Below are 12216 nucleotides of genomic sequence, written 5' to 3' on the forward strand. Positions count from 1 at the left end.
AAAAACGCAAGTTATATCAAAGAAATTTTGCCACTAACATGAATTACAATATGTCACGAAAAAACAATCTCAGAATCACCAAAATTCGCTGAAGCATTCAAGTGGTCAGAATTGTAAAAATTTGCACGGTCATAAACGCGCAAACCACCCTCAGGGGTAAAGGGGTTAAAGATGTTCAAAGATAGAAATAGATAACTATGAGGAACATGATAGATAGATATGTCAATGTTATTTGTAATCAATGCTTTGTGTGCTTATTTTTCTGTACGAGTATGTATTGTTTACATTAATAAATTTAAAATTGGCGTGGGGTCCCCCTTCATTTTCCTAACCAGCTGAGGGAAAAGTGACAGCTGTGGGATAATTTTACTATTCTGGGAAGGGGCAATTATCTATAAAGCTTTCCAGGCTATTAATATCAGCTCACAGCTGTTTGCTAAGCCTTTACTGATTATTAAAGGACGACCACACCAAAAAAATTATGTGGAGTCTCCCTTATATTTACTAACCAGCAAAGGCTAAACAGATAGCTGCAGACTGATATTATTAGCCTAGGAATAGCTATGGATATTAGCCCCCTCCCAGACTAAGAACATCAGTCCTCAGCTGCCTCAGAAATGACACATCCATTAGATGCATCAGTTCTGGCTCCTAGCTTCAATACTTCCCACTTTCCCTGGTGCGGTGGCAAGTGGGCTAATGGTTTTGGGGTTGATGTCAGCTGTTTTATGTTTGCTGACATCAATTACAGGGGTAAGTAATAGAGCTGTCTTTCAGATACTCCCATTACTAACCCCATAATCAAATTGAATAAAGACACAGACAGGGTAAAGTCCTTTAATAGAAATTTGCAAATTTCCTCTTCAGAGAGGAAGAGGACTTGAACTTTGTAGAGCCATCTGTTGAAATCAGCAATCCTACAAGCCACTATTGACCATTTAATAAGTCTTGCAGATCTCGCAGATCGCGTACATATTTTGTGCATTCGCATTAAAATGTGACCTTGTACGTGCGCAACTGAGGGCAAAGCCGAAAATCAGTAGTGCACATGGCCGCAAAATACTTCCAGGACATAAGAAACAACTGCGTATGCCGGCGCATGCAAACTACTTATTTTTTTGATGATCTTGCTAAATTTGCAACCTACCAAGTGAGTTACCACCCCTATTTGATTCCTCAGCATTTAACTAATTAAGACCCTATTGCAGTTGTTTTGCTCCCCATTTTTTGACAATAATACTAGTCTTTGGTGTATGGCATTGTCTATTAAGCAGTGGTCTTCATTATACTTGTGAGACAATGACCCCTGTTACAGCTAGGGGGTGCTGTGTGTTCCCCTCAGGATACGCACGGAGGTGTATTGAGGCTATGGGAATGCATTGCGGTCACAGGCATAGCTGGGATTGCATTGGTGAAGCAGTGACCAATGTCACAGCTAGGGGTCGCTGTGTAGTCTCCCAAGGATATGCATGGAGGTGTATGAAGGCCTTAGGTGTGCATGGCAGTCACGCGTTTAGCTGTGACTGCAATGCAGACTGATAATAAAAGTAAGTGCTAGTCTTGGACATGTTCGTGTCCAAGGTAGAGGTACGGAAACGCTGCTCTGGATTTCTGTGATAAAAGCCCTGCAGGAAAGGGTTAGTGAGAGCTTAGTGAGTCTCAGGAGTGTCAGGGCCAGAGAGAGGCCTGGCAACCCACAGCGTACACAGTGGTGCTGCCATCCACAATGACAAATCATGGATGTGGACAGGTCTTGTGCCCAGAGGTGAACCGGAGGTAGATTGTCCTGTGCCAGAAGGAAGAGGACTGGCGTGTGAACAGCTGCAGACAGGAGAATGTTAAGGTCTGTGTACGGCTGTGAGGAGAGACTGTGATACACCCACGGGAACTAGCCAGAGGTGGACTAGCATGTGTCGTGACTGCAGACTAAAGGAGGCTGTAAGTGAGAGGCATTGGAACAGCATGCAATCGCCCATAGAATCTGGACAAGGTGAAGTCCGGCATCTTTAGGGACTGTGATACAAATCTGTGTACTATGAAGTGGTATTGACTGGTGTGAACTGAACACTAATATTATTTGCACTTGTGTGAATTGGACTTTAATGCTGTGAGGAAACACATTAAAGGTACTTTTGTGTTTGAACTTTGTGGGTCACTGCCTCTTCACTGTGTACGGTGCTACCGCTGCCTTACTACTAATAGTGCAGAGATTCTTTGCTTTAATTCTTGCAGTTAGGATCATTCCGAATAGGGTCACTTTGATGTGGTAGCATGGCTTTTACGTTATCTTTTATCAAAATTATGTTAACCAAGTACCCTATATTATTTTCATGCACTTTTGCTCTTTGTTTATTTACAGCAGTGTATTTGCTCATTTTGTCTTGGGTTTTGTTCAGCAGTCAGTGTGAACATGAACCTACACTGCATGCACACAACTATATTCCAGTTTTTTGCGTTTGGTTTCTGTTTCAGTTTTTGCACTCTGCGCAAATTCGGGCATGTCATCCCTTTTCTTTGATCCAGATATTATGTTTATATAGCTCCCCTATATTGGGTGTCCGTTAGACCGGGCCTCGGTTCTTCTCAGCCCTCACACTTACGTTATTAGACACTTGGGAAGGTGTTAATACTAGAGGTTGTAATCCCAAATAGGGTCACCATTACAGGGTGGAATGAGTTTTACATGTTTTTAATCAAAATTATGTTAACCTTTTTTTTTTGTCATGGGTTTTGTCCCTTTTAATAAAAGGTATAAACTTACTGTACAATTACACATATTACCACTTGTCTTTGTTGAAAGTCTATAACCATACAGAAAGTAACCAAAAGACATCGTGGTTGTTATCCTCCAGCAATGTAACAGCCAAATGATTTCACACGGTCACGTGGCTACATTTATCCTGTGCTCAAAGGCAAAAACATCTTATCTGACTTGCAATGAGGCTGTAGTGAAAAATTATCAAATCGAATAATCTACAAAAAGTGCAAAAAGTTTTATTTTATTTTTTTTTCAACCTTTCACATAATTTCCAAGCATTCATCTTGTACATCATGGGACGTAATAAAATTCATGTTGGCAGTGTTTGGAGTTTATCTGGAGTAGACAACGTTCCCCATCATTTATATTGTATCCAGATATTATTTGTTTAATATTTATCTTGTAATCAACAATTTTAAAGTCTTCTTCATAAAATGTTAATTCTATTGTCAGTCATATGCCAAAACACAAAAAGTAACAATGTTCTATTCAATATTCCTAATGTAGATGTTTTCTCTTCTTTCTAAATAGGAGCCCTGCCTCCCAGCATGCTTGGACATGATGCATTAATCTTTGATTGACAGTTTGGGAACCAGCATGATTAAGCACCTAGATCAAACCGTATGCTCTCCTATGTTGCAAGCATTAGCACCATGGCTCTCCAGCGATTTGGTCAGCTTCAGTGCAACATTTACAAGCCCTATGCAAAATGGCTTATAAGAGCTGCACCCCTTAGACTACAGAGGTAGCTGGTAACATAGGCAATGAGCAGTAAACTCTAGAACTAAAAATTTCTCCATTCTTGAAAATAGAGATTTTTTAATAACAAATATATTCCAAAGTAATTGTTTCAATGTGGCCATTTAGGATGAGACAACCCATTTAATGCTCCTGCTTGAGAGCAAAGCCAATTCTTTGTACGCTAGGTACGGACCACTGGATTGGAAGATTGTCTTTCTTTGGTTTTAAGATTGTCTGTGAAAACTATCCTTTACCAGGTATGCTTGTATCCATTTACAAGTTTCAATTCTAGAGTTGTTTAACACTATATCCCAAAGACAATCCATGGCAATGCCATGCGAATTTCGGAAAGTAACTGTACTTCCCTTACACACTGGTATCTATTACATCAGCTCTGTTATTTATGTCATTTTCAGAATTTCTATCATTGACGTCCCCAGGATCACTCAGAATATTTTCCACCGCTTTAGGAATGGATTTTACAACGTTTTGCTTTACACCTTTGCTCAGGAAGAAGTAGACTATAGGATTGATAGCACAGTTAAAATATGCCAAAATAGTCGAAATTTCACCTATAATTAGGTCAGTTTTCCAACCTTTGTGTTCAAGGGATACTAGTGCCCAAGTGTGGTATGGAAACCAGCAGATGAAGAAACTTATCAATATTGCAGCAATGATCATGAAAGGTCGGGGGGACCGATGTCTTCTACTGTTCTTCAGTTTTAAAACAATTAGTCCATATGAAGCAAAAATGGTCAGAAACGGTATGGCAAAAATGCAGATGTTCCACAGAATGACCGCTACTTTTTCTTTGTCCTTGTATCTTATTCTCTTCTTTGATCGATAAGTCAAACTGCATTCTGCAACATTAAAAAATTCAAACTCAACAAGAAATTGCAGGAAAAAGATAGTGACATTTAGTAGCCACATGAGCCCTGAGAGGGTCCAGACCAATTTTTTGGTTCTATGTATTTTGGCCCAGAAAGGCCACATGATTGATATGCAACGATCAAGACTTATAAAAATTAATAAATTAACACTCGTTACCATGTTTGTAAACAGTGCCGTCAGGCTGATCGTACACAGGTAAAAGTACACTGTAGAAGAAATTTCTAAAATCATTTGCATGACACGAAAAATTAAAAAAATACAAGATATAAAGTCAGCAATGGCCAGGTTAAGAAACCACACAGCACTGATTGTTTTCATCTTAAAGCCAGAAATCCAGATGACCAGTCCATTCCCAGCTATTCCCATCAGAATGATGACACTGTAGCAACTTATGGCGAGGATCTGAAGAATGTAAAAGATTTTGAAGTATGCAGTTACCCCAACATCAATATAATCGCCATGTTCTGTGTAGTCAAAATAAAAATAACTATCAGTCACATTATAGAGATCCATGATGGTTCCAAGGATCCACTGATGATGAGAATGATGCTAACTGAGGATACAGATGCAAAAAGAACCATCAATATTGCATGAAAGAGAAAGCAAAGAACCTAAACATAAACAAATTGTATCAGTATAAAAATGCAACAAATTTTATTTTATCACCTCATATGAAGTGCCCCCTATTCAGGATGTCTCATACAGAGCCTAATTTAGAGACTACATTTCTAAAATTACTATCCAACAAAGACTCCTTAAAGGGATACTCTTAAGTTTGTAGATTATCTCTTATCCATGGGTTAGGGAATAATTTACCAATTGATAAGGGTATGACCCCGGGGATTCCCATCTATCCCGAGAGTCGGGGCTGTGTGAATGGAGAATTGGTTGATGATGCCCATTTATTTTTGAAGGGACCACTTGAGATAGCAGAGCAGTACGCTCGGCTGGTCTTTGACACTCCCATAAGAATGAATGAAGTGGCAGTGTATATGTTCAACTGGTGCTCCATTTACAAGTGGCTTTTCATTCCCTTGGTTCTCAGGATCAGTAGGCGTCCCATAAGTTGGACCCTCAGACCAAGGATAACTTTAAAATTTGAGAATAGCCAAGACAAGGTATCATTTTGGAGCACACCTCTACCGGGTTGCTTTGAACATTGCATTGAGCATGGGGTTGGGCACAATGATCCTGGGGGTTCCTTCCAACTCTAACATTCTATAATCGTCGTAAGCCTTGCTTCTTTCCAAAGTCTGCATTTCAAACCAATTTCTACATTAAATAAAACTTTTATGAGCTAAGGCAAAGTAGTTAACAGCTTTCAGCCAAAATATTGAAAAATTTCCCCACCCCATCCTCATACAAAGAAATGGGAGCAGAAGTTACTTAGAGCAGGGACTATAATATTGGTGTTTCTTGGAAATCACTGAGCTAGAACAAGTCCAGTGCACATACTGCCCAAGCAGGGAATGCTTGGAGATTTCAGCAGAATTGTGAATGCAGCTCTACATTATACCACAGGTTGTAAATGGGAATTGGTAAAGCAAAAATAATAGAAGTTAGTTATAAAATTCATTTCTTTGCTTTACATGTGAATTGTTTAGATATAAACAACATAAATTTGTATAAAATATCTTACCTATTTCTTTGAAATAGATTTGTCTTAATTACATTGTCTTGGATCTTCTTTCCTACAAAAGAGGTAAATCGTTATCTTTGTGTTGTTGGAGTTCATCACCGAGAAGGTTGAGTTTTATTTCTAAAGTCACAATCTGAATTCTCTGTAATATATCCAGCAGATAAAGCAAAACATCCATGTGACTCAGTGAAAAGATAATATTATTATGAGGCATTGTACAGTGAATGTTTAGATTCTTGCCCCTTATCTATTATCTGCTGGATAGATCTCAAAGATCTACCAGTTCAGATTTTAACTTAACCCTTTTACTTAATGGAACAATTTTCTTTTTTTAACTGTTATTGGATACTTTTAGCTAATAAAATTTCACAAAGTTTCAGTCTGGTAGAAGGAATGTCCAGTGGGGGGGTGTAAATGTAAAGAGATGGACAAACTGCCCATGTTTTCCCTTGAAGACACATGTATTGTTGCAGTGTATTCTAATGTGTAATGTGTACTGTAACATGTGTTATTGGTGATAGTGTTGCAGTTGGGAGAGTTGAAGGTTAATGTTTAGGACTGGCCTAGAATAGGAGAGGCATGGGTGAAGGGACTGAGACAGTTTACTGTCAGGATGTTCGATAGGGCCCAGTGTGCAGTAAAAGTGGACCTATGGTCTGACCAGCAAGCAGAGTCAAATGACATGGGTGTTTCTGATGTGAGTGAAGTGGAAACAGAGGCAGTGGATGGCGTGACTCTAAGTAAAGAGAGAGAGAGAAGTGAGCCAAGGATTGAGTGATGTATTGGAGGCAGGTCCTGGGACAGGACACGTAGCAGTACGTTCCCGAGTATACTGAGAGAGGTAACGGGCCAGGATGGGACAGAGAATGTGAGATGAAGACAGTGTCCGATGCCGGAGTTTCAAGAAGCCGAGAAGCTAAGTAATATTCGCAAACTAGTTAAATTAAGAGTGAAGAGGGTGTGGAACCGTGGGTTGAGAATGAACCTGTCACCAACTGGACTGCAGTAATATGAGTTCTTTTTGGAATCATGCGGAAACCTTACTAAATGCGACCATTAATTATAATTCTTCACAGTAGATGGGAGGTAACAGTTTCCAGACACACAGCTATGACACATTTCTGAGCTGAAGGTAATCACAGGGGTTTTATTCAAGCTTCTTTTTATCATATAGAATCACTTCTCTTCATTTAATACTCCATCACCATCACAGACAACTTCTCTTCACACACAGTGTCTTAACCTAAGCAGAAACGTACCTTGTTCATTCAGTGAGGTGGGGGGGATGAGTCCGGTGCTATAGCTCTTTTATTTCTAAATTCAGGTAATAAAGATGCTCCTGGCTGTCCTCACTGCTTCTTTAATTACAGCAATTGCTTTGGTGGAAGAACTGGTCTATACAGCTTGTCTGATTTCAGTCTGTCAGGAGACTCTCTAACATGACTTGCTCTTGGATCTCCCAGACACAGTAACAACTTTTCCAGTGTCCCCTGGGGCTGAGTTAAATACTCTGATTCTGCTGTAACCATTTTAACCTACAGTTGCTAAATGATTCTAAATCAACAGTGCAGCTTCTGTCTGTCACAGGTACTTGGTGATTAGATTGTTAGGTAGGTGGTGCATCTCACACCCACATAATGCCAGGACCCGAGGAATACAGCAGAACATTTCCCCATTCCATTGCCTCCACTGGCTTGTCTTTTTCCCATAGCACTCCGAGGTGCCATTTTTTTCCACAAGTAAATAGCTGACACATTGTGTAAAATTAAAATGGAGACAGCAAAAGAAAAGTAGTAGGAGATAAAGGAAGCGATGATTGTAGAATCCTGGACAAAGTTTTTGAATTGTAATGGTATGAAAGCCCTTTTGACAAAATTGACATGGTGATCACCTTTGATCTGTGAAATATAATGGCACTATATATCTATAATGAAATAAATAATAACTAGTTTGCATCCTGGAAATGGTAACATAGCAGCTACCATTGCTTTCTTGTAACCATGGAGATACTGGGATCAAAGCCCTACAAGTATATTACTCTATGATCATGTATCTTCTCCCTCAGTTATGGGACATCTCTAGGTTTTCCAAATTTTCTTCTGCACTCTAAAATCATTGTGACTGGTTGTCTTCTGATAAAATTGGCTTGAGTGTTTGACTGAGATCAAATAAAATTAGATAATTTACAATCTCTGTTCAACACTACAGAATATTTAGTATTTCTTTGGACAGAAAATAGAGAATAAATATGTATGAAAAAATTATGATGGTTTGGTGGGATGTTGATTCTGAGGTTGATATTATGATTTTGCAAAACTGTCTTGCAAGTTTTGAATCTATGTATGATCATTTATATGATATAAAAGTTTTAATGCAAAATAATAACAAAAATCCGTGATAAAAACCTACAAAAGCAAAAGTATAAGGCAACATTTTCAGAATTACATGCAGTATGAGGAACATCATACCTACCATCAAACAAAATAGCAACACCCAGGTTGCAATTAATTTATAGCTTTCTAGTAGGAATAACCAAGGAATGGCACAGAGGCACAGAGAAGAGATCACAGAGCTCTAGGATTATTATATTATAAGGAAGTGTTTTCTAATCCGTCAGGAGAGGTGACTGGCGATCATAACACTATAATCATTACCTCCTCTCTGGATTGCTTAGTAGACAATACATGGTGAAAAAATGATCACCTCTTCATCTTGGGGTTTACAGGCAGATCATGGCTGTTAATTTACCATTGATTGGCTACATGCAAGCCAATTGGTGGTAATTTAATTGCCTGCTTAGATAATCTGACCCCACATCCATGTACATAGATTACGTTTGTTCTCAAAGCCACAAAGGATGGTGATTTGTATGAAAACTGAAAAATCATTTTACCAAGCAAATAGGCATTTTGCTCATAAAATGCTCATTCATTGGGTGATTGTCTGCTTGTTTAAAAAGGGCCAATAATTAGAAAATGAGAATTCATGGGAATCATAGAATTGTAAAGTTGGAAGGGACCTCCTGGGCCATCTGGTCCAACCCCCTGCTCAAAGCAGGATTCGCTAAATCATCCCAGACAGATATCTGTCCAGCTTCTGTTTCAAGACTCCTATTGAAGGAGAACTTACCACCTCTCATGGCAGCCTGTTCCACTCATTGATCACTCTAATTGTCAAAAAGTTTTTTTCTAATATCTAATCTGTGTCTCCTCCCATTCAGTTTCATCTCATTGCTTCTAGTCTTTCCTTGTGCAAATGAGAATACTCTTTGCGATTATTGGCCATAGTAGATTCATCTTTAGGCTCACAGCACTTGCCACCATTGTGGGGCATATATGACCAGGCTGTATATACCCATTAGAAACCACAGTTTGGTCGATCCATTCTCCATAGAAAGCCATACACAAGATTTATGTTTTCTATATAGGAGTAAAATCGCAAAGCAAATAGTATGTAAAAACATGCTGTCCAGACGGAGGTCTAAAGTGCACAATTTTGGTTTCTGGCTAGTGTATGTTAGGGCTGGTGGAACGCACCAAATAATAAGAAGGTAGTAATAAGGTGCATTCGCAGCCCGGGGTCCACCATGTAGAGATGTTACCTGCTGCCCAGTAATGGCGGACACTATATGGCGGTATAATAGATGAACACACGCGGGTGAACGTCACCCGATGTGTACAGAGGCTGACTCTGTTGCTTCACAAGACCGTACTACCGCAGAATATAAATGCCATAGCTTGTTAAAGCTCACAGAGTTCGCCAAAGTGAGCGCTAGTGTACAGTCACAGAACTCTGCCCCAAAGACACAGGGTTAGAGTCCCTATAGACCCACTAAGCGCACGGCATCGCACCTGCGAACACCACTAATAGACGCTGGCTACCGTGGAGTGCAGACCAATCTGAAGCTATCAAACTGTACCATAACCCATATTATCAATGCCATTTAAAAGAACAAAATAAATAAAGCCAAAAATGTAAAAAAAAATCAAAAGGCTTAAAGAAAAAATAACATATCACTAAAAATGTCTTCTTGTCCTGTAAAGAATGTGGCCCTTCAAATTCATATTTTTTCTATATGCGGCCCAGGTACCCAAACGAATTTGAGACCGCTGGTCTAGTGAATAGTGACCAATGGTAACACTTAAGTATATGACATTGAAAGCCCCTGACATAGACTTTAGGTTAAGTGGACAGGCACAAATCTAATGAAATACAGGACAAATATGGACATGATCATGGAATTTACTCTGATTAACATCACTATGTAGCACAACTCTTATCAGAATACTGTATAATATAATATAAAACAATGTACGTTACATTAAAATAGTTAATATGACTTTTAGCATGAAAATATTTGATGGAATAACCTCTTTACGTAAATTTTAAAGTATTGGAAGAACACTGCTGACTCTTTGCAGAAATAGTGCCACCCTTCTACACAGATTGTGTCTGTTATTAAACCTAAGGAACTAAGCTGCAATACCTCATACACCCTGAGGACAGATGTGGTGCTTAAGTTGCACAAAACCAGTCTTGCTTTTCTCTTCCTGTGAGCAAGGCTAACAAAGAGAGAAGTTAAAACAGATTTAAAGTGAATGTGTCACTTGAACCATGCTGCCCAAGCAAGGATCAGCATAAGACCCCCTTCATACGTTTTTTGCATCTGTATGTAGTCCGTTTTTCAAGGCAACAATGATGGGAGTTGTATTCAGCACCCGCTGTGTATATCGCGTGTAAAATAATTAATTTTAAAAAATTGGCATGGACCACCTTATAATTTTGATAACCAGCAGAGAGAAAGCTCATGGCTGGGTGCTGATGTTACTAATCTGGGAAAGGGGACAATATCCTAGAATGTTCTCAGACTATTATTAACAGCTCACAGCTGTTTTGCTTTATCCTTTACTGATCAGTTTACTGGGACTCCAGAAAAAAAATTGCGTAGAGTCCTCCTAAAAATTCTATCCAACAAAGGTTAAACATACAGTGGTGAGTTGATATTAATAGCCTAGGAAGGGGCCATGGATATTGGCCCCCTCTCAGGCTATCAACATCAGCTCTCAGCCACCCCAGAAATTGTGGATCAATAAGATGCGCCAAACCTGGCGCTTAGCCTCACTATTCCCACTTACTCTGGTGTGGTGGCAAGTGGTGTAATTGGGTTAGGATTGATGTCCGCTTTGGATTGTCAGCTGATATCAAGATCAAAGTCTGCATTACAAAACATCACTACTTCCCTTCTGAGCCCCGACGTGTGCCCAAACAGTAGTTCTCTCCCACATATGGGGTATCAGCGTACTCAGGACAAATTGGAAAACAACTTTTAAGGTTCAATTTCTCCTGTTACCATTGTGAAAAAAAAATTGGGGGCGAGAAGATAAATTTTGCTGGAAAAAAATGATTTTTTTATTTCCACTGCCGGGCGTTATAAACTTTAGTGAAACACTTGGGAGTTCAAAATGCTCACTACACATCTAGATAAGTTTCTTGGGAGGATTTAGTTACCAAAGTGGGGACACTTGTGGGGGGTTTCCACTGTTTAGGCACATCAGGGGCTCTCCAAATGCATCATGGCGTCCGATCTCAATTCCAGCAAATTTTGCATTGAAAAAATCAAAGTGCACTCCTCTTCCGAGCTCTGCCACGCACTTATACAGTGGTTTTCAGCATATATTGGGTATCAGCATGTTCAGGAGAAATTGCATTATAAATTTTGGGGTTAATTTTTTCCTGTTACCCTTGTGAAAAAAAAAATTAGTCCAAATTTAAATTTTAGTGAAAAAAAGTTAAATGCTCATTTTTTTCTTTCACATTCCATTATTTCCTGTGAAGCACCTGAAGGGTTAATAAACTTATTGAATGTGGTTTTGATCAGCTTGAGGTGTGCAATTTTTAGAATGGTGTCAGTTTTGGGTATTTTCTGCCACATTGACCCCTCAATGTGACTTCAAATGTGAGGTGGTCCCTTAAAAAATGGTTTTGTAAATTTTGTTGGAAAAATGATATGCAAATTGCCTCATCAGAGAAAAAGAGGACTTGAAGAGGCAATTTGCATTTTAAATTTCCCAGAGGAGCATTGCACGGCGAATAAGCCTTCTTACCTTGACAAGCCAGAGCTGGTATGCCACTCTCCACATCGAGAAACCTTAGACCGTTGTAAAAAAAGAGAAATCGCTGGTCAACT

General features: G+C 39.2%; 1 protein-coding gene across 1 annotated transcript; it reads right to left on the minus strand.

Moving 5' to 3' along the window:
• Positions 1-2974: 2974 nt before the first annotated feature.
• LOC141084905 (chemerin-like receptor 1) lies at positions 2975-4947 on the minus strand. The gene has a single exon (XM_073569856.1). The coding sequence runs from the start codon at positions 4901-4903 to the stop codon at positions 3866-3868; it is 1038 nt and encodes a 345-aa protein (XP_073425957.1). The 5' UTR covers positions 4904-4947; the 3' UTR covers positions 2975-3865.
• Between the last annotated feature and the right edge of the window lie 7269 nt (positions 4948-12216).

This window comes from Dendrobates tinctorius, unplaced genomic scaffold (genome assembly GCF_039654945.1).
Source record: "Dendrobates tinctorius isolate UK_male_01 unplaced genomic scaffold, ASM3965494v1 ptg000028l, whole genome shotgun sequence".
NCBI lineage: Eukaryota > Metazoa > Chordata > Amphibia > Anura > Dendrobatidae > Dendrobates > Dendrobates tinctorius.